Below are 22,509 nucleotides of genomic sequence, written 5' to 3'. Positions count from 1 at the left end.
CACACCAACAAACAAACCCCATAAAGACCCATCACAGCATAGAAACATAGTCCCACCACCCAGCCCAAAACCATGCTGCAAAACCCACCCAGAACAGTTTTTTAAAAACAGAAAGCAGCACCTTACCTTACCAGCCTCCTCTGATCGAAAGAGCTACAAAGAAACAGCCTCTTCGCCTACCAACTGTTAGCAATTTGAACTCCCCGCCTTTTTTCCTTGCTTTTTTTTAGTTGTAACTGGAAGCTCCCGCCACAAGTTGAAGCAAAATTTTGCGGCCGGAGCTGGTCGTAACTCGAAATGGTCGTATGTCGGGATATTTGTAAGTTGAGGCACCACTGTACTGAAGTGGGTCAGGATGAATTCTAGCCCCTTTTGTTTGCAAAGCATAAGCAGAAAGTGCTTTGGTTTTCATCCTGGTGGTGGGAAAGTATGAGATTTTTACTGTTAAGTGTGTTTCCTTGCAGAACATTGAATCCTCCTTCTGAGAGCATTCTTTCCAATCTCCTTTTGCCAATTCAGCTTTGAACGTATTAACAAGCTATTATTACCATGGTTGTTGCGGGTTTTTCAGGCTCTTTGGCTGTGCTCTGGAATTGTTCTTCCTAACGTTTCACCAGTCTCTGTGGCCGGCATCTTCAGAGGATAGCACTCTGTGCTCTGGTGCAGTTTGTTTGGGAGTTGAGTATTTATGGTTGTGAGATCAGCTTTTGTTCTTTTCAGGAGATGGGTGATTATGGTGATCAGTGTGTTTTTGTTGTGGGTGCATTGTTGTGATAAGGAGAGATTATCTGTCATTGTGATTGATGGGTGTCGTTAGCTGGTCTATTTTGTGTAGTGATCCCTGGTCCTTGTGGCTGGGTAGAGTTTGTTGACCTTTTGCATGCTGTATTTTTCAGTGCTGAGAGCCAAGTTTTGCTGAGTTTCAAACGTTCTTCTTTCTTGTTGAAGTTCTGCTGATGCTTGTGGATTTCAATGGCTTCTCTGTGCAGTCTAACATAGTGATTGCTGGTGTTGTCTAGTATTTCAGTATTGTGAAATAGAATTTCATGTCCAGCTTGTTTTAGGGCATGTTCAGCTACTGCCAATTTTTCTGGTTGTTTTAATCTGCTGCTTGTATTTGTTGCAGTATCTGTTGCATGGAGCATTCCCCATTTGCAGCAGTTCATTGAAGCAGTAAGCCAATGGAGGCGGCTGCATGAAAGACTACAGGAAGCACTACGAAACACTATTATTACCATACCAGTTCATTTCCAGGCAGCGACTGATTGCCCAAACAGAACTACGATATTAAAATGAATTTCGTCACAAACATTTGCCGCTGATTTTAAGTGCTTTCCTGGCTGACCAGAGTGCCTGATGGCCACAGACATTTCTTGTAACATCATCAGGGCAGAGACCCCTTTGCTCTCTCAGTCAGGAAGGACCAGAAATTGGGCTGATTGTCAAGACCAGGTGTGAACCTTTGGTAATGGGGGAAATATATGCTGAATGCAGAGCAGCTGTTTACTGTCCATTCACAGCATCCGTGAATGTTATGGTTAAACAAATGAGATGGCAATTGCTTTGTACTACAGTAAACCATAAATTCCTATAATGGAGTGGACTGTAGAAGTGGATATTTTGTGGGGTGGGTGGAAAAAAATTGGGAATGTGGCTTATTTCAAAATGGAATAGAGAACTGGAATACGTGATATTTGATAGTGACTACTTCCTGGTTCTGATCAAATATCTAACTATTCAGAGTTCGATCCTATGTGAGATGTTCTGTGGTAGCTACAATATCTGTTGCATGGAGCATTCCCCATTTGCAGCAGTTCATTGAAGCAGTAAGTCAATGGAAGCGGCTGCATGAAGGACTTCAGGAAACACTACGAAACAGGCAGTCTTCTAAGAAGTCCCCACCCCACCAGGTTTTCCTATGGCTCTTTGAATCTTCAGTTGTCTTGAAGATTTGAATTGCTTCCTTTTCATGGAAGGAATGTACAGCCTTCTCGTCTGAAGGCTGTTCAAGTGCTTGTGAGAGGGACATTTTAGATACATGTCTCCCTTCAACAACATTGGGGTTGACTCAGATCCCCATGGAGTTTAAAATATGTGTAACTCTTATGCCTCAAAAATGTAGCTACAAAGCATAAACAGTTGATTCTCTCTCTCTCTCTCTCTCTCTCTCTCTCTCTCTCTCTCTCTCTCTCTCTCTCTCTCTCTCACACACACACACACACACACACACACACACACACACACACACACACACACACACACACACACACACACACACACACACACACACACACACGAGCTGCCATGACAAGAGGGGGCTGGTTAGGCCGGCACCATCAGATTGGGGCTTGCCGCAGGTTCCTAGGTAAGCCCAGGGCCAACATTCCCCCTCATTTTTGTTCATACTGTGTGGGAGCCTCGCCCTATGTGCATGTGGAGGGGAGGGTCTTTATCCAAAACAGGAAGTAAACAAACCAGCTGCTAGGTGCCTGTCCACAGCCTAGATGGAGCTCTGTGCATGCACATGCACACCTTAGAGAGAACGTTGCCCAGCACCCACCTTTCGCAGGCCAGTTCCTGAGAAGGAGATGAATAGCAGCACTCTTTGTGTGTGTGTGTGTGTGTGTGTGTGTGTGTGTGTGTGTGTGTGTGTGTGTGTGTGTGTGTGTGTGTGTGTGTGTGTGTGTGTGTGTGTGTGTGTGTGTGTGTGTGTGTGTTTGTGTGTAAATACGAATCCTGAAATACATCCCTTAATATTTTTCTTGCCTTGACTTTTTTCTATTTTTTAGGCCACCTAGGGATTTGGATTCCAAAGCCTGCATCAACATTGGCGACAAGGTACAGTGATAATAAAATACAGTTTTTATGCACAGAACTAGGAAGGAAGCAAATTAAAACAGTGAATTGAGAGTCACCCGATAGTCTTGTTCCTTCATGCACACAGAAGTAATTTACTTCTTGTCCATCGCTAATTACACACTTTGGGGTGGGGATACTTCAGCTTGGTCCCAGATCACCTAAACCTATGTATGACTAATGGTAAGAAGCAGATGGGACTTCTAACAGGAAGCAAATGCAAGAGTGTCTTGAATTCCTGTCATTGATGCACCCACTCCATCTTTGGGAGCCATTTTTCTTGTGTTATGTATACCCGCAACCAACGTACCCTCTAATTTTCAGTGTCACTGGGTGGCCTCTCTTGCGCGCGATTCCGCCCCCATGAATGCAGGGTCCCATTGCGACTACAATCTAGCATGATCGCTGCGTAGAGGAAGTAGACAGCTGTGTGCAGAGAGGCAAAGATGTATGCGTGCATGTGCACATGCTCAGTTTAGCCCATGACCCCTTGCTTGGTCTTCTGCACATGTGTAGACACATGAATTCTGGCATCTCTTTCTGCAGTCAGAACTGCACTGTTTGAAAAAAGTAATTTATTACTGTTTGGCCCCTTCAACAATTTGGAAAATGATATGCAAATGGTATTGAAGTCCTGTTAACATGCAGCTATGCCAGGCAGTCACCTGTGATTGTTCCATAGACTTAATTGAATTTGCTGTGATGACATCAAAGCCCCACTACTGAAATCTGACTATTTTTGGAGCACACTCTTCACTTTTGCGTAGTGTGCACTTCTGTCAGCTAACTCCAGAACTTCTTGTCCTCTAGCTTCTTCATATAACTGCAGCAGATAGAGATTAGGTTATCTGTCATTTTTATTTTGACAGCTTGGGTTGAGTTGTGCAATGCATAAAGGACCCAAATATGCCATTTCATCACCCACTCCCTCAAAAAATATTTTAAAGCACTTGTTTAGAAACCTCCCCGTGTGCCTTCTTGTGGGAGGTAAGTTTGCCATGTTTTTGTGCCCTCTCTGCTCCTCCCACCTCCTTTTTTTTTACACTGGCCACTAAGATGCACGAGGGGCCTTTTTAGGGCAGATTGGTCCTCCAAGGTCCAGAGATGGGTGTGTGTGGCCCTTGGGCTCTGTAAATTGGCCTGGATCAAAGATGTGTGCCCAATGGCTAGAAAAACATTGTTTTGTGTTGATGAAAAGTATTTTCTGTTCCTGGTATATGGCAGGGCAGGATACACGTGGCCCTCTTACATAGGGTTCAATAGCCATTCCCATGATGCCTTACCGTGGGCCATGCTGGCTAGCACTGATTGGTTACAGGGTCTAGACTTGATGACCCACGGGATCGCTTCCAGCTCTGCACTTGTAAGACCGTATTTTAAGATTATTTGCAGTCCAACAACATCTGGAGGGTCCGTCATCTCCCTATCCTGGCATAAGGGCTATTGAACCTATTTATTGATTTACTGCCATTTTTCCTTCCAAAAAGAGGCTGACGGTAATATTGAACAAAAAGTGTAGGTCAGCCAACACAGTTTAGACAGTTAAAAGTACAATTTAAAAAAAAAAATCACTAAGGAAACACGAATTTCCATGAATTAGATTAGCGTGTTCTGTGGTGATCCTGCTGCTTCTCCCAAGAAGAAAAACCCAGAGTGATAGGCCTGGTTACATTTCCTTAGAAGCCTATGGCAACACCCTCAACTCCCCCCCCACCTCCAAGTTTTTATGTAATGTCCCTACAAGTGACACCTGCTTGCTGATATTAATAGCAACAGTTGCTCAGTGGCAGTGTGCTTATTGCTAAGCCTTGGGTAGCATTAGCAGCTGTCTGCAAACGATGCTTCTCTTCCTTCCTCTTAGAAGCTGCAAGGAATTGCTCTGAAGGCCTTCGTTTCCATCGGTCCCAGGGGTGAATCCGGCTGGGCCACTTGCCTGGCAGATGGACTCGTGGATGATTGTAGTTCAATAGATCAGAAATGTGCTGACAGGTTCGCACATGTTTGTGGGGGTGGGTAGTCCATGAATTTCCTGCCAGATATTTGTGTTGCTAATGTGGATGATACAAAGACACGAGGAGGACTGTGGTGTAATGCCGCCGTGCCAGCTTTGAGCAGACAGAGGTTTAGCTGCCAATGCAGATGTTGTGATAAGAAACAACGTGTACTGAATATTAGCCATTCTGTGGCAAGTAAAAGCCATATAGACCCCCTAGGTTGATAATGTTCTGGAGAGACCTAAAGATTGGCATAGTTTGGCCAATGCGTTTGGTGCAAGAAAAACTAGTGCCACATAGATAGCTTTCTCGGCACATGCACGGGTGTGCTAGTAATATGTGCTGATACAAATGGTCTTTGGATTCATTAATGCAAATAAACACTTAAGAGAGATGTTTATTTATAGCATTCATATTCTCTAACAATAAAGGCTCTAAGACTGGTTTGTGCAGTCAATAAAGATTGATAAGTACAAGATAGGCCCTTCCCTCCAGTTTGCAGTCTGAAAAAAAAGCTTGACATAAAAGGAAGAGAGAATGGCGAGGGAAGAGAAAGAACTTGTGACCCAAATGGGGATCCATGCCCGTTTATATATTACTTTCATACTGGCTGCATTTGCTGTTCTTTCTCCACACTACCTGCAGGGTTGTGGTAAGAATGGAGTTTTGGGGGAAGTAGGAGACAGATGTGCCTTAGGTTACCAAGAAGAACATTTTTTTCTGGAGCTGCAAAGAGAGGGTTTGTTGTAGGGCCAAGGGAGTTGGAGTGCAGGGTTCTTTAAGGGAGATGAGCAGCGCTAATACATTTTTGTCCTTTCCATGAGAATTGCAAACTCCAACCAGTGGAGTTGCTCCAAACGCTGTATTGTGTTTTTGGTTGCAGAGATACGCCTTTTTGGTTCCTGCTTTCTACTTGGACCATGCTTTGATATGCAGTCTGTGCTTCAATCTGTTGTGATTTATGAACAAAGTAGACGAAGTTAATTGCATGAATGCAAGTCACATTAATGTGTTCAATTATGTAAGCAGCAGTTGTGAAGAAGCTTGACCAGCCTCAGAGTCACAGGGGAGGGGAGTTTATAACTCTTTCTCTTCCTGCTGTGGTCTCAACAAAAACTCCTTTTCGGAGTTACTTTAAGAGAAGTACCCACCTGCGTTTGTGCAGTTCACATGTGGCCCTTAGTTGTGGATTTTCTTGTTTGGGACTTGGTGATCTTTATGTTCTGCTCATCCCTGTGATTATGTATTTTGCAAATGTCTTTTCAAGCATAACATGACTTTGAGGTTACTTCTCATCAGGAATTGTTATCTTACCAGGCACTTAGGAAATAGCTAACAGTTCTATGGGATAAGAAATACTGAAGGAGGGTCTATTGAAAGACCAGTATAGCTTGGCAGCAATGTGGATTTCGTTTAGATCAAATTGATTTCAGGAGCAATTTAAATTTAAAACATGGATTTTCTTAAAATTATTTAAATCAAAAATCAATGTGTTTCATTCAAATCGTGATTAAATGAAAAAAATGAAAATGAAAAAAACCATTGATTTTTATCCATCCTGCTTAGCAGTTTTTCTGTCTGAGTCTGTCTTCTCTGTCCTTTGCACCTGAACTGGACTTGGCTAATTTATTGGCAATCTTGTAAACTCATTAGCATTTTCTGAGTCTGTTCTTTCAGAATTGTGATTTTTTTTTGAGGCGGGAGGGGCAGGAGAGCCATCTGGAGCACAATGACCCCAGTAGTGAATCAAAGCAACGGCTGATGCACAGTGTCATGGTTCCAAGAAAAGCAGTCCCCTTCAGTTCAAGGAAGGGAGAGAGAAAAATATTCCCAAAGGCGGTGCACACAGAGGCAGAAAATGTTTGTATGCAACCCCTTAACCTTGAATAATACTCTCAGTCCACTTTATGCAGCTTCAGGATTGGTTTGAAACTAGATCCGTTGTTAGTTCAAGCCTAAGAAGGAAAAGTGGAAACAAAAATCAAACACAGTCATGTGCAAATCCAAAAGCAGGGTTACGTAGTGTCATTATTAAATCACAAAAATAAAATAAACAAGTGAGTTTTTGAGAGGGATGGGGACAGGTCATGCCAGCCCCTTCCTATGTCTGTAGGATTATTCAGGGCATAAAGTACATGGGTAAAGAAATAACATGCAGCCTTATGTGCACCTTAATGTATGAAAGATAATCTATGTGTCTGGTTCTTGTCTTTGAGTTCACATGTGTGGAAGTTGAAGGAGGTGTTCCCTTTTTTCCTTGAAATGATTAAGATCCGTTCAGGAAAAATACATGAATCCATCCAGAAAGAGCACTTGGAAATCTTTGATCAAACTGAGTTTTAAAAAGAAAGAGAGCATTCTAGCAGTAATGAGTCAAGGGCAGCAGGAGTACATTAAAAATAATGTCCTAGATCCAGTTGTTGGTCCTGTTTATACCACTAAACATTAGCCTGAATCCAAGTGATAGCTCCAGCTAGAGTAAATCCATTGAATCAGTTGCTGAAAGACCCACTTGTTTTAGTAGGTCTGCTGTAGGTGGGAGCCCCTGATGGATTCAGACCAATGCTTCATGATAGAAACATACACTTTCAATACATGTTGGCAAAAATTTAGGTGAGGTTTGGGGGAGGGGAAAGTATCACAGCACTTTAAACACATAGAATTTGATCCTTGAAAGTGCACATTGAAGTAAATCTGTTGCTCTTTAAAGTGCCACAATCCTTTGGCTCCCCTCTCCTTTATTTTTTGGCAAGCTAGACTTGCCAAAGACTAACACAGCTAATTCTTTGGAACTTTCAAAACAGGTAACCTGAGCAGGTAAGAAGTGTCTATTGGCAATGATCAATCATTGACGCCCCCACTGCAAAACATATTCAGCCCTTGCAAAGACACAAGTCCTGTCCGTTCAGAAGCTAAAGTGAATTTGGAGCAAAGCAAGGCAAAGAGAAGTCCTTGCCTTGGGTGCCTTAGAGTGGGTAGCTGTAGTTGACTTTCTGACCATGTCCTCTTGATCTGATTTCTTCACAGAACTTTGAAGTCAAAGCAGATGACCTGGCGCCAATATCAGAACTGGGACGTGGTGCATACGGGGTAGTAGAGAAGATGCGGCACATGCCCAGTGGGCAAATTATGGCAGTGAAGGTAGAGTGAGACTTTGTGTGGCTATTCTCTTTGTATCCATTAACTATTCAGATCTATATAGTCTTCACACTGTATTGTTTAAAAGATCAAAATACATATTTTCTAGTATGTGCTGATCTGGGATCCAGCCTAGTTGAAGTGTTATGGGGTGAACCTGATCTTGTAAATCTGGTTTAAACTTGCAGGCCCTAATTGAGCAGAATCTGGTTCATTTATTAGTGTTCTAAGTGAGGAGACCTTGTGAAATTAGAACACCAGAAATATGGAATATGGATTAGCTACATCTTAGTTGACCTCTTTCTGAACAAATTCACACTATTGCATGCTTGTTTTCCACAGGTTATATTTCTTTGTTTAAGAGTAAAATCCTTTATAGTACTTTTTCTCTTTGATTGATTGTCATATGGGAATGGGTTTTGGAGTTTGAAGTATATAGCCTTGTTTTTTTTTTTCAGCTTTATCATGTGATAGCTATTTCTCAAAGCACTTGGCTATCTACTTTCAGAAATCAGAGGTTTTGTTGGTCCAATTCAAGTTCTCGTGGGTTTTTTCTTTGTTCTTGTTGGCTTTAAAAATCATTTTTGCATCTTTCCCATCAATGTTGAGAGATTCCTGTGTGTAGCAAGCTCTATATGAAATGAATGGACTGTTGTATCCTGTTTTGAAAGTGAAGGATGAAAGGTGGAATGTACTGTATAGATGTGCATAAGAACAAGTCTTATTTATATACTATAGACTTTTGTCTGTGTTTGAATAGCCGTGTTACCTGTGCCATTAAACTGATACATGAATGAGCCTAATGGCTGCATATGAAACCACTTACTCTTTCTTTCTTGACATTCTGAAGTATAGCATAGAATTTGTCCAGTTAACCATGACTTCCCATTATTATTTGAACCAGAAATCTGTGGATGCTAACTTTGGAAAAAAATTAGAATCTTAAATAAACTTCACAAAAAAGTTTAACATTTAGAGGCACTGCGAAAGAACAAATGTTCAAGGTCAGGAAGGCTAGTTTATTAAGCTGAGATATGATAGTCCCAACTGGGCCTTTGTCTTTGGGTTTAGTCGGTCATGATTTCTTTCTTGTCCACAATCTATCCATATAGGCGTGAATTCTGTGTGTTTGTTAACACTCTGCTTTGATTATGTTATTGTTGCTTTCAGATGTTTATTGCATCTTTATTTTATATTACATCTGGGTTTTATATTACTTTAAAAGAAATAGTCAAAAACATAAATCGGCTTAACTTCAAGGAGAATGTTGTACAACAATAGAGCCAGATTTATTTGTCTTTTTAGATAGCCACATGTAGTTCCTACAAATAGACAACTTTGTTTCAGTCTCTGGTGGTGATTATGATTTTTGATCATAATGGGCAAATATGTATTTAACACAATCCTGTAAGGAGTCTACAATTAAAAAAGGACATAAAAATGGAAAAGTAGATAGGATTTTATATTTAAAAATGAAAAATATTTTAGTTTTTAATGCCTCAGTTCAGAAATAAAAATATTTAATTATCTTTTCATATTTTAATTGAATTAAATAGATGTAGATTGCTTTCTGGAGAGAATCTTTTCCCATTGAGGTTGAATTTGCCTGAAAAATATGATAATTTATATCCTCATTTCCTTGCTAAAAACTGTGAGACATGGGCAGATGATGGTTCTAGAGTCATACAGCTGCAAAACTCCTTTGAAGTTGTTAGATCTTGGCTTTGGTTATCAATCCAAGGAACAAGTGGAGTGTTATTCCTCCCATGTGGTCCCTGATGACAAGCTGTATAAATGCCAGCACAATTAGTATCAGTTCCAGTGACCTGGGTAACTGAGTCAGTGTGACAGGGTTACCATGGTTTGTTCTCCTACCCCAAGTTGGATATTTGCAACAATAAAATAACAGCTTAGTTTGCTCAGCTAGTCTCTTATGCATGAAGGACGTGTACAGGGAGACACCAGCAATACTGTTGCCCTGGAAGCAAAGAAGCTGGAGAAGTGTGGACATGACCTTAATAGTGGTTGGCATGACACAGATGTATTGGTTGTTAACCATGATTAATGCAAACCAGACTCTGGAATTTTACTTTAAATCATAGTTTCACATCCTAGTTGGCAGCCAATCTTTACTCAGGTTAACCATGTTGAAGCATCATGCCTGTCTAGGTATTTGATGAGAAGCTCCGCCAGAGCTCCAAGTGCACCCACACTGACTTTTATCTCAGTGAAGGGTTTCTTCTTTACTTTAGGGACATGAGTGCATCGGAGGTGCTGCACTAGCAAAAGAGCCACTGGATTGGGGATGAAGTGTGCATTGCTAAACTCTTTCAGTAGATTGCCCCCCTCCCCAATGTTCTGCCATCATGACTGTGGTAATGATGGAAGACCAGAGGCAGGAAAAAGAGAAGAAGAGAGAGAAAGAGAAAGAAAGGACTTCTGTAATAACAATCATCCTTTGCCCTTCTATAGCACCTCACATCCGAGGATCTCACAGTGCTTCCCAGACAATAAATTACGCCTGTGAGGTAGGTAAGCATTATTATCCCCGTTTCACAAAAGGCACAAAAGAGGCTTTAAAAAAATGTGACACCAAATGTGGACTCTAATTTTGAGTGCCTGTTATGAGTCACTTGCAGCCTAAGTCTGTGTGTGTTTACTTGGAAGCAAGTCCAACTGATACCAATGGGATACCCCATCAGGTAAGAGCTCATCGCACTCCTTCAGGAGGGACTAGAATCCATTCCGTGTAAGGTTTCCCAAACGAATGTCTCTGCTGGCTCAAGCTACAGTGGCCACAGTCAGTTTCTAACTCTTGCAGGTTTACTTGGTTTGAAGGTTTCCTGCTTTTAACAGCTAGGCCGTAGCAATTTATTCTTCTTTGTTGGTTAAGAAGGCCAATAATGAGGTGCAACTGCATTAGAAGAACTGTTGCTGAGATGTGCTTGGTGGAAGGAACAGAGAGTTGGCCTTGCTCTTCTAGCCTTTGAGATCTGTGAGCTCTTGGTTGAAACATTGTGCATGGCGAGGAATTTAAAAAAATGGAAATTAAAACTGGATCTGTTTTGTAGCGAATTCGGGCAACAGTGAACAGTCAGGAGCAGAAGAGGCTGCTGATGGATCTGGATGTTTCCATGAGGACGGTAGATTGTCCTTTCACCGTCACTTTCTACGGTGCATTGTTTCGAGAGGTATGGCTTTATAAATCCCGGCTTTTGTCCTCTGTCATATTTAGCCTGCAGTCCTCTGTAATACATCATTGATAAATACTCAGTCAACCAACGGGTTTATATAGCCCAATATTATTGTTTGCTACAAGCAGTGGCTTTGACATTTCTCATCACTGTCACCTACTCCATTTCTTAACAATTGAATCTTGCTATTTGATATATCAAAAATATCTTTTGAATTTCTTTATTAAAACTTTTTTCATCTCACCTTTCTAATGCATTCACTTTACTCAAAGCAGCCTGACCAATTTTATTTTTAAAGCTCTTAATGTACCTGTGGTTTCTCTGGTGTTTTCTCAAGGCAGGTTTTTGTGAATCACAATGGTTTTAGCCACAGATGCCCATTTATCAGCTTATTGCATTTCACTCAACACTAACAGTACATTTTACATTTTATTGGGGTCTTTATATATGCACACTCTTCTCTTGTAGAAGCAGCTTTGGAAGAGCTATCTTGAATAATACTATAGCATCTTGTGTCCTTGATTTGGAACAAAAGTAGGATATAAATGAAATGAAATGATTTTTAAAAAAATAAAGACAACATTCTTTTCCATGATCAAGCCACATTATATAAGCCATGTGTGTTGCAAGCATAACAACAGGTCCAGCAGGTAAAAAGCCCTAAATAGAATTCATCAGACCATAGATATCTCATTTGTTCTACAAGATGAAAACCTGTTGGAAAAGGAATTTTCAGCAACTGATGGAAAGCAGTGGGAGAGGGAAAGGAATTATGTGCTGTGTTTCTGGGTTGTTGTTTCAGGCACACTTTAGGTAGTCATTCTAACTGATCGCCAGTTGTGCTGCTGTTGTATCTATGATTTTTTTTAAAAAAAAATTGACACCATAGTAATGTGTTATGGTTAATTTACTTACAGACTCACTATATCTTGAGAGTCACTATAGTCCTGATGTGTTTAAAATGCCGAGGTCCTGAGTTCAAATCTCTATCATGAAACTCACTTGGTGACTTTTGCCTGTCACACTCCCCCAGCTAGATCTCCTTCCCAGGATTGTTGTAAGAGTAGAGTGGGGAGGAATACAGCTCTGTCCCGTCGCCTTGAGCTAACTTGAAAAAAAGATGGGATATAAATGAAACGAGGCATACGAATGAATCAATAGCTCTTTTAAATATGCGTTCCTAGAGCACAAACAAGGGAATCCATATGAAATCCTGAAAACTATGCAGAACATACTTGTTAACTCTCCTCTTTTTTTGTTTTTATTTTACACAAGCTAAATTGTTGTATGATTAAAGAGCGATTAAAATGTTTCTGTTCCTGGCTTTCCTGCATTTTAATAGTGAAATGGGAATTCTATCTATATAACAGCTAGTAAATGATTTCCTTTGTCTTAGTTCCCTTCTTCCTCTTCCAACACCTCTCTTCCCAGACTTCCTGAAAAAACAACACCAAATTCCACAGAACAGTAAAAGCCAATTTTAGTGCCAGAATGCTGCATTATTACTATTATTTGTTGAACTATGTTTTGTTAGCATGAGAGGATTGCTGCAGAAACTGAACTCTTGGTTCTGTTTTGTTATTTTACTAAAACTGGAATTTTATTCACTCATTAATTTACTGACGATGACATCCATGAAGGCCAAATTGCCCTTCAGGTAGCTCTTCTGGCAGGTATTTTACTTAGGGAATTTCTTCCCTTCTTCAAGGTTGCCCCGGTATTTCTGTGGTCAGACAGGAGCTAACATTAAGGCATAGTTTGGTCTTTTAGAGAGTAAAGCCATCTATCTTAACTTCCAATGTGAGAGATAATTTGCCATCTGGGTAGGAGATTTGAGCAGAGAATGGGAGGTTGCAGTGACCCAGTCACCCAAAGCCTCTTTTTTCCTGAGACATTTAGATACATGCATGGGCTGCAACACGTATTCAGCACTTATATTCTGTTAAGTAAATTCTGTCTTCTTTCCAGAGCTTTCTGGTTACAGAGATGTGGCTTACTGTTGCATTCTTCTGGGTTTACTCGGGGACCAAGTAGCTTGCCCAGGGCCATGCAGGCTGGTTTTTATCCCAGGAGGCTCAGCATAGAATTGAACTTCTGACCTGCAGGTGTTCCATCTAGGAGTGGGAAGGATGTGAAGTGCTTAGGGCCAGTGTATATGGAAGCTCTTTGTGGGAAGTATTGCTGGGGATGGAGAGATGCAGTTTGAAGCTGGCAGCACATGTTGTCTTCTATGTTTTCCTAGGGAGATGTATGGATTTGTATGGAACTGATGGACACTTCATTGGACAAGTTCTACAAGCAAGTAATTGATAAAGGCTTGACAATTCCAGAAGACATCTTAGGAAAAATCGCTGTCTCGGTGAGTATTCTTGGTTCATCTGTTCAGTTCTGTTTCTCATCCTCTTCAAAAGGGATTTATCCTCTTGACCATCTTGAAAAGTCACATCTATTGGTTAAGTGGTTAACACATCGAATTTTCAACGGAAGATGGGGGGAAAACAGCATTTTGGGAGACATTTTCCTTATGCATTGATAGTCATGTGGACGACTCCAGTTGTACTTCACTTTAGGAAGGAGTTTAATTTGTCTTGAACCACTCTGGGTGTGACCCACTTCATTTTAGATCTGAAATGAAGTTGCATGCTATGCAACTTCATTTCAGATGAAATGCAGCTTTATCTGAAATCTAGGAAATTTCAGGATTCCTACAGACTTACATGGAGAAGATGCATAAATGGTTCTTTTTAATCTTTTTTAAACAGAATTGGACAATGTTCTCAAATATAGTAACCATTCCTGAGTGAATTATTATCAGACAAATAGTTGCAAGAAATTGGTAGATTTGTATTAGATTTGTGGGCATATTACCCTTTTTGAGTGAGATAAAACTTGACACATTTGAGACAGGTACGCGCAGGGAGGTGTTTTTTTTTTTTTTTATAAGCAAGAGAATATTTAATTCTCTATCCAGCTCACCACCCCCCTTTTCTTTCCCCCATTTGTGGAGAACAAATATTCTGTTTAAGCAGTTGGGAAATAAATACAGGACTTCTTATTGTCACCCTTAGCTACAAAGATGAATAAGGCAGACATCTTGCATTGGAAAAGGCGTGAAATTCCAGGAATGCCCAGAATTTAGCCATCAGAACAAGGGATGTACAGAGATTGGGTACACTCTAACCCTGGGAAGGACTTTATTAGTCTTTTAGGCATTATTTTGAGCATTGAGCTAAGAGTGGTTGGAAGAACCATGAGAAAACATGATTCATGATAATTGCCCTGGTGCCAGACTGCAGGCTCAGCACTCTCCTGCTTGTTAATTGCTCAGATGCCCAACCTAGACTGTCTCTACCCCCAATTAAGTGTTGAAAGAAAGAAGTTGAACTCCTGGCCTGTGCTCTGGGGAAGAGAGAGCAGTCTTTTCTATTTCAACCAGCCAGAACTCATTCTTGTTGTGTGTTTTTCAGATTGTAAAGGCATTAGAACACCTACACAGTAAGCTCTCTGTAATTCACAGAGGTAAGTGTGACTTGTTTTGCATGCCATAACAGTTCTTGATTTTGAAAGGGCTTGGAGAGTCTTTTATAAAAAGAGCTACATTTAGGGCATCTTAAAACTGCACAACAAATGGGAACTTATCCCCTTGGTTTCAGAAGACCCATGATGCCAGTGTTGCATAATCAAAACTGTGCAGTGGTTTTCTGTTTTCCAAGCACAAGTCAGGTGGATGGCTTTGAGCTGGTTATAAAATATTTGGATGGTATCAGATAGATACTGCTCTTTGCAAATGTACTGCTTTGATTCTTCACAATCTCTGGTCTCACCTTTTTCACTGCTCTTGTAAGGATTACTGAGATATAGTGGGTGTTATCTAGAGTGTGCTACTGAAGCGCGCTATGTATGGAAGCGACCTTTCTTTTCCTCCTTGCCATTGCATCGCACAAAAGTATTCCCATTGGTATAGGGGATCTTCTTGAACGATGGGAGCTGTGAGATGGGGTTCCTGCCAGAAGAGATCATCTAAAATCAGGCCAGGGGATCTCCTGCAGTTTTGTATTCACCTTGAAACAGAAACGCATGTTGCATGGAAAATGATGTTTGTTGTTGCTTGCTATAGTCACAAACATTGTTTCCAAGGATGAGCTGCACAGGCTAGAGATGATTTCAGTGACATGGTCTGCTCTGCTATCCCCAATAAACAAAGGAGCTAGCCTTAGGAAGAGAGACAAATCTTCCCTTTTGCTTGCTCCAGCATTTCCCCTCCTGTGGTAACTACAACCTCAGTTGCTCTAGGAATCTTAGGACAGGTTTCATGATGATGTCAGTGTCACTAATCCTTGGTCCTTAGTATGGTTAAGAGTCAAGTAGAGAACTAGTACAACTACTAGCTTATTAGCTAGTGGAGAGCTACATTTACACCTGCCTTTTGGCCTTCATGAGTTTTTCTTAAACTGTATTTATTCTGTATTCCAGAGGTCGTCAACCCGGTCCATGGCCCAGTGCTGGTCTGTGGCCTGAGCCGGACCGGGCCGTGAAGACAGACCTCCTGCCCCTCCTGCTCACACTTCCCTCCCCACAGCTGCTTTGCGCACACGCCAGCGCCGGCGTGAGCGCTCCGCCACCCCTCCACGTATGCGCCCACGCGAAGGGGTGGGTGTGCGTGTGGGTGGGTGCGCAGGCACCCCTGCACATGCGCGAAAGGGTGGAGGAGTGCTCATGCCAGCACTGGCAGGTGGGCGCTCCCTCACCACTTTGTGCATGCCCAAGTGCCTGAGCGCCTGTGCGAAGGGGTGGGCAGGCATGCAAGTGGGCATGCAGGCGCCCCTGCGCATGTGCGAAGGGGTGGGGGAGCGCTCACGCCGGCATGAGTGGGTGGGCACTCCCCCACCGCTCCGTGCATGCACCTGAAAGTGTGCACCTGCAGGGGGCGCTTTCCTCCAAGGCTCAGCCAGTCCGCGGTCCCAAAAAGGTTGGGGGATGCTGCTGTATTCCAACCAAACCACAGCAGGTTGGTTTGGAATAAATGGCAACTCTGGTCCAGGAGAAATGGTGGAGAACCTATGTTCTTGGCCTCCAGTTACCATTAGCCCAAGCAGCATGGCCCATGGACAGGATGTATGGGAAATAAAGACTATTAATGTCTAGATGGTTGTAGGTTACTTGTACCTAGTCCAGCTCTTGAAATACCTGATTTTCTTACCTTCTTAGAACTTGTGATTTTTGAATCAATAAGAAAATATATGCTGTCACTAGTGCCCTCCAGTGGCAATGATTGACTCCAGCCTGTTTCACTTTGTACTCTGACTCATGGCAGATGACCTGCCTTGCAAGGAGTAACCATTTCTGTCTGTTCCACCTTGCAGATGTGAAGCCTTCCAATGTACTGATCAATACACTAGGACAGGTTAAAATGTGTGACTTTGGAATTAGTGGTTACCTCGTTGATTCTGTGGCCAAGACAATGGACGCTGGCTGCAAACCTTACATGGCGGTAAGTTTAGAGAATTGGGAAACCTTCGTTATAATCTTCACACATGCCCATAGCTGTGCTGCCTAACAATCTGTGTATGCACTAGGGCAGATTGCCCCCACCTTGGAGCATTTGCACTGTGGCTTTGTGACACACTTTTACTATCAAAATGAAAACAAAACAGTAAAATGCAGCAGAAATTTTAGTTAGAAAGTAGAAGTCAGTAGAAGCATAAAAAATAAAGGGCTTCAAACCTCCACTTGTCTATGGAAGCTCATGGTGGCATTGATAAAACCCACTCGCTGAATATTTCATATCCCTTGGAAACAACTTGATGGCATATAAAACACACAAAAATGTTGTGCTGCCAATGGTTCTTAGAATACCCCCCCCCCCCTTTTCGCTGATCATCTGAAAGGGAGCAGCAGCTGTGCCTGGTAACCTAAACTCAGGACAAGATATTTCCTGCTCATGAAGCTTTGGGTTCACCATGCCTGCTAAGAGTTGTTTTGGGAGGCTGCTCTGCTCTGCTTCAGAGGTTTCGGAAGAGTGAAGCTGATGCTTAAGCTGCAGATTGTGATCTCTTCCCCTCTTGAGAAGCCTGTGGAATTGCTACAACTGTTGTAATGCGTAACTGCAGGACGAGAGTGTTGCCTTGGGAATGGTCTTCCCTCCCTTCCAAGGAAGAATAAGCAAAGCCTGGGAAAAGTTCCCTTTCATTTCTCTCTCCCTCTTTCTCTCCCTCCCCCTCCTTCCCTCCCCCCTCCCTTTTCAAACACCGGCATCCCCTCCCCACACTGTCCATGTTGGCTGAAGATTTCCAGGAGTTATAACCCAGGAAAGTAATATTTTAAATGGAATGGAAACAAGGCACCTACCTCAGTCACTGTGCTCATAAGACTATATACAGTACCTCTGCTCCTATGGATCGGCAACCTTAATTTCCTCCAGGTGTTTTTGGCTGTATCTTACAGAGTCTCTGACCACGGGTGGTGCTGGCTGAGGCTGATGTCTGCTGCAGTGAAAAACATTGGGGGGGGGGGAGGAATCCATTTGCCTACCACGAATACTGAAAAGAGGGAAGATGGTATCTTTGTAATCTTGCTAGACTATCCTTCCCTGAGCTTTGCCTTTATTCATGCTAAACTGGTGTCACTCATCTTCTGTGTGCTCCGTGGCAAGAGCATTTCAAACAGCATTTTGTCTAGCATGTGGTAGTCAGATTGCAAAAAGAACCTAACATGAAACATCTTTACTTGACCGGCATCTGAAAGCAGGATCTAGAGAGTCCTAAACAGCTTGGGCTCCAAGATATCCAAGTTGCCACTTGGTCTTTAGTACCTCCCATCATAAAAATAAAAAGTCGGCCAATCCCTTGCCAAACCCCCAAACACATGTGCACGACGAGAGGTCCTCTGGGGGCAGAATCCTACTGGGTTTTTATGTATGCTCAAGAGGAATTGTGGATGTGGCTGTGACTAGTTGGCAAGGTGGCAGGCATGTCACCAGGTTTATTCTTGGGCGTGGGACGGTATCCCATCATTAGCAGATGTGGCCTCCACAGTTCCTCTCGGGGCCCCATAAGAAGCTGATAGGATTTTGCCCTTGGTGGTTCTCTTCAAATCTGGAGAGTGTATCTGATAAGCGTGGTCTTACAGGCACCTTCATTTCCTTTCTTTCAGGAGGTAGAAATGGTCTGTCCTCCACCCCTGGGAAATTTAGAACAAAGGATTTTGTGTATCAATCAATCAACCAATCAATCAATCAATCAATCTGTTTGGTTTATCTGTTTTTTTGGCTCTCTCTTTCCCCTTTAGCCAGAAAGAATCAACCCAGAATTAAACCAAAAGGGATATAGCGTCAAATCTGATATTTGGAGCCTGGGAATCACCATGGTAAGAATATGTTACTGTCTTGTCATGCAGCTGGATCTTTTCACCAGCGTCTCTCCAGCTGAGCTTGACACAGGGAGAGCATTCTGCTCTTTTCTGCCTCTTGAACGTAGAAAATGTTTTGCAGCCTAGCTTTGGATGAGATGACTCTGAAATCATTTGAGGGCTTCAGTGCAACAATGACATACTGACTCAGACTATACATGTAGAATGTTCTTTAAAATGAAAGGTTCCAGTGCCCTTCTTATGACCAGTGTCCTTGTAGAGCTACCTGGGTTTTCTGGGTTGTAGAACATCAGTCACATACAGTCAGAGTGGCAAGATCAGCAGAGGAGAAACATCTTTGTGTGGCCTTTGGTGCATTTGGGTGTTATTTCTGTCTCTTTACTGAAGCTAGAAGGAGCTGAGAATTGCTCTGTGCAGTTCCAGTGAAATGCAGGACTAATACTGGCTGTTGGGATAGGCAGCGTTTGTATAGAAATTTCCAGGCAGGACCCGCATCGTGGTCTCAAATGATTTTCTGCACGGGATTGGATGGAGCAAATGCTCTAACCTAACTCTTCAGCTCAGCAAAGCAGTGATCAAGAGCGATTGAGGTGCTGGAGTTTCCAGAAGCATGCATGAACCTTGGCAAGTACAGGAACCATGGAGGATCTAAGAATAAAGAACAACGGATGTTGGTCCCAGACTTTTGTAGGGTAGGGTTTCCTGAAAAGAGATGAGACTTTACTGACTGCAGACCCATCTTCATTACAAATGCAAAGAGGTCCATAGGACCAACAGAAGGGAAACTAGGAGATAGCTCCTGATGGCCAGCCTCTTAGTGGTTTGTCTTACCAGAAGTCTAATCAAGGCAGCACCTTTCTGATGCTTCAGGGTAGGTGCCATTCTCTTGGGAAATGTGGATTTGGGGCTGGGTATATTGACATCTTTGGCTAGATTAATGGTAGTATAGACTCTTGGGAAGAGCCTTATTGTTATAGCGACTAGTTGGTCTTACATTTCCTGATCATGTGCCTGTGTGCTTGCCTAGCTGCTGTGGGGAGGTAGTTCTGACTTCCAAGCTTTCTTTGTCTCCTGGGTGCTGGTGCCATCATGGCATGGTCTCTTGGCACAGCAGAGATGCTAAGCGGCTGCAGCTCATACTTGCATCAAAATATATCCAGCCAAGAATAAGACAGAGAATTGTCAAGACTTTCAGGGCCTGACTAATAATAGTGGTGTGTTAGTAAGTCAATTGTGACTTACAACAACCCTTTCACAGACTTTTGGTGACTCGGAAATGGTTCACCATTCTCTTTTTCTGGGGGCAGTCCTGCGCAGCTCACCCAAAACTATAGAAGCCGGCTCTTCTCTCAGAACTCACAGAGGAGAATTGAAGGACCCACTTCTTAAAGTACTTAACTGTATGTGTCTGTGGCAATTATATTGGTGATAGAACTCATCATAGTATATGCCATGGCATAGTAGTGGGTCTAGACCAATAATCTGGTTCAGTGGTGGCATGACCTGGAGGTCTGCGGTGAATCCTCCATGAGCCTTACCAGCCCCATGAAATAAGACTGGAAGTGGACAGAATTGTAGTTCTGGCAGTGTAAAATTTTTACTTTATGTTCTTTCCCCTCACCTCCTTGAAAGGAGAAAAAAAGACATTGAGGGTTCTTTGTTTTAAGAGAGAACCACCTTCCCAGGGAGACTTCCGAGAATTGAAGGTGCCGCTTTTAACAAGATAACACTTTTGCAAGGGTGAAAGGAGTTTGGTCCAAGAGAGATCTGTAGTCTGCAGAAACAAATCATCTGCAGGATTTTCAATCCTGGTGTGATTACTACAGTAGCATTTAGTGGTACATGTGAAAGATTTAGGTTTCTGCTAGGGCTTACTTTTACTGCTGGCATATAACAGTGGGTTTTAGACCATCCCGTGTTCCTTCAGGGAACCCACTTCAATTGTCTACTGAGGAATATGGATTGCAGAGGACTCTGGATCATTCTGGGATGCGTGCTGCAGAGCATGCATTCAGTGCAGGTGGATGCTGGCTCATCATCCTTGCCTAATGTTGACGGTGAGTGTGCCATGACACCTGCACAACATCTTCCTGGGAGATTATGGAATGTGTGACCCTCCAGGTGATGTTCAGCTGGGACTCCTACCAGTCCTAGACAGTATAGTCCTTGGTGGAAGTTGTTTGGAGTGGCAAGCCTATCATCCACAAGTGGCATCTGAAGGGAAGGCCACATTATTTCCCATATCTGCATTGATTGTGGAAGATGTCGCCCAGGAGGATCTGTAGTCAAGAATAAGGAAGATTGGATGTATATTTAGGGGGGCCCTTGTAAAATCTGGGGAACCTGTGAGCAGAGATCCCCATCAGTCCTGTGTGAAAGCCACTAGGACAAAGAGGAGGCTTATCAGGAACATTTCCTGGTCTTTCCCTCCAGACTTACTGGCAATTTAAAATCAAAGTATTGTTTCATTTTAAAGGTATCTAATCATCAGGTTCAACAAAGGGTACTCCCATCTTGTTCCCTTTTTCTTCCTCTTATCCTGCAGCTGATCACTTTCATCTCCATTGATTTAGATCCTGTAGGAGGATTTTATTTTATATGCAGCAGCCCAACCGTGGCCCTGGGTGGTCACTACAAGAATCAGGAGTGCTGGGACTTTAGATCGAAACTAATCTCAAGCAAAGCCTATTGTTTGGAAGACACATAGAATTCGGAACTGGTAGAGAAGCTATATTGGTGGAAGTTAGCCTGTTCCGTGAGACAAGGAAACAGTCCTCCCTGATCGTAGGACTGATCAGTATTAAATCTGCGACAGACTTTGCACACACACACACACAAAGAAAAGAAAAGAAACAGAGAGGGAGACAAAAATGTAGATACAGAATTTCAACAGGTAAAGCTGTCTCCTCTACTGTAGTCCTGCAGAAAAACGGCTCACACTTCCTTGCAATAATGATTTCAGTACCTCTTGAACCAAAAAAGGTTCTTTGTGAACCAAAAGAAAACTTTGTGCCCTTTAGCAGGCAGTCTTTTCCATGCTGGCACCAAGCTTGCTGTAGGGCATCTTCCTTCAGGAAAAAAAAAAACCCTGAAGGTTTCTGTAAGTGCGTCAGAAGCATTTTCTTGGGAAGTTTGAGTTCCCTTTTGTTGCAACAGCCCCCGTGCATTAGGAAGGGGGTGGGAGAGAGAGAGTTGGCCCCTGGCACTCTGCGTTCTCCAGGGAGATTGTGGGTATGTGGCACAAACCTGCAGAACTGGCCTCATGACGCTGCTGCGTTTAAATATTCCCAGAGACATTCTGTCTCTCGGGACGTGCGCAGGCTGTTTTCTCGGAGGCACCAGCTAAGCCCAGCATTTCTAAAGAGGGAACAGAAAGGGGATGGGGGTGGGGCGGGGACTTGATGCAACCTGCCCCAGGATCCTGAACTGCCGAGACTGACTGTGCAATTTCAGAGTCGTGCCTGCAGGTGGTAGCATTTGCTAAGCATAGGTAAGGCCGTGGCTAGCTGATGCCTTCACATGTGTTGCTTCTGGCTTTAGCTGCCTTTCCCTCCTTTTCAAAGAGCCTAAGGAAGTTGTCTTCATGTCTCCTTGCCCTTTTCTCCACACCCAGATTGAACTGGCGATCTTGCGGTTTCCGTACGATGCCTGGGGGACGCCGTTCCAGCAGCTCAAACAGGTGGTAGAGGAGCCATCGCCGCAACTCCCTGCGAATGCCTTCTCTGCAGAGTTTGTTGATTTTACCTCACAGTGGTAAGCTGCCTTTCTCCCGGAGCGGCCTAGCTCTGGAAAGGGATTTCTACTTGGATCACGTGGCTAGATTGCTTCTTAAACCAGGTGCTCCTAATGTGAGTTCTGCTTTGCAGCAATCAGCTCACAGAAGACAGTAATGGCACATTGGGGACCTTCAAAATGACTTGGCAGGTTCCCAGCGTCACGTTTGTAACATGTAAAACAGG

General features: G+C 42.9%; 1 protein-coding gene across 4 annotated transcripts in view; it reads left to right on the top strand.

Annotated features, from left to right (window-relative positions):
- Positions 1 to 22,509, top strand: part of MAP2K6 (mitogen-activated protein kinase kinase 6) — a 104,513-nt gene that overhangs the window by 63,581 nt on the left and 18,423 nt on the right. For 2 of the 4 annotated variants that reach the window (XM_020791310.3, XM_020791309.3), the window contains exons 3-10: positions 2,790 to 2,838; positions 7,878 to 7,991; positions 11,060 to 11,179; positions 13,425 to 13,541; positions 14,650 to 14,701; positions 16,546 to 16,673; positions 18,470 to 18,547; positions 22,164 to 22,303. In XM_020791310.3, coding sequence (XP_020646969.1) covers positions 2,790 to 2,838; positions 7,878 to 7,991; positions 11,060 to 11,179; positions 13,425 to 13,541; positions 14,650 to 14,701; positions 16,546 to 16,673; positions 18,470 to 18,547; positions 22,164 to 22,303 — 798 coding nt within the window. Of the gene's footprint in view, positions 1 to 2,341; positions 2,366 to 2,789; positions 2,839 to 7,877; positions 7,992 to 8,542; positions 10,517 to 11,059; positions 11,180 to 13,424; positions 13,542 to 14,649; positions 14,702 to 16,545; positions 16,674 to 18,469; positions 18,548 to 22,163; positions 22,304 to 22,509 lie in introns of those variants that run through there. The other 2 variants (XM_078384327.1, XM_072990771.2) reach the window with 2 other exon arrangements.

Source organism: Pogona vitticeps, chromosome 2 (genome assembly GCF_051106095.1).
Source record: "Pogona vitticeps strain Pit_001003342236 chromosome 2, PviZW2.1, whole genome shotgun sequence".
Taxonomy (NCBI): Eukaryota; Metazoa; Chordata; class Lepidosauria; order Squamata; family Agamidae; genus Pogona; species Pogona vitticeps.
This window is presented reverse-complemented; position numbering and strand designations above follow the sequence as displayed.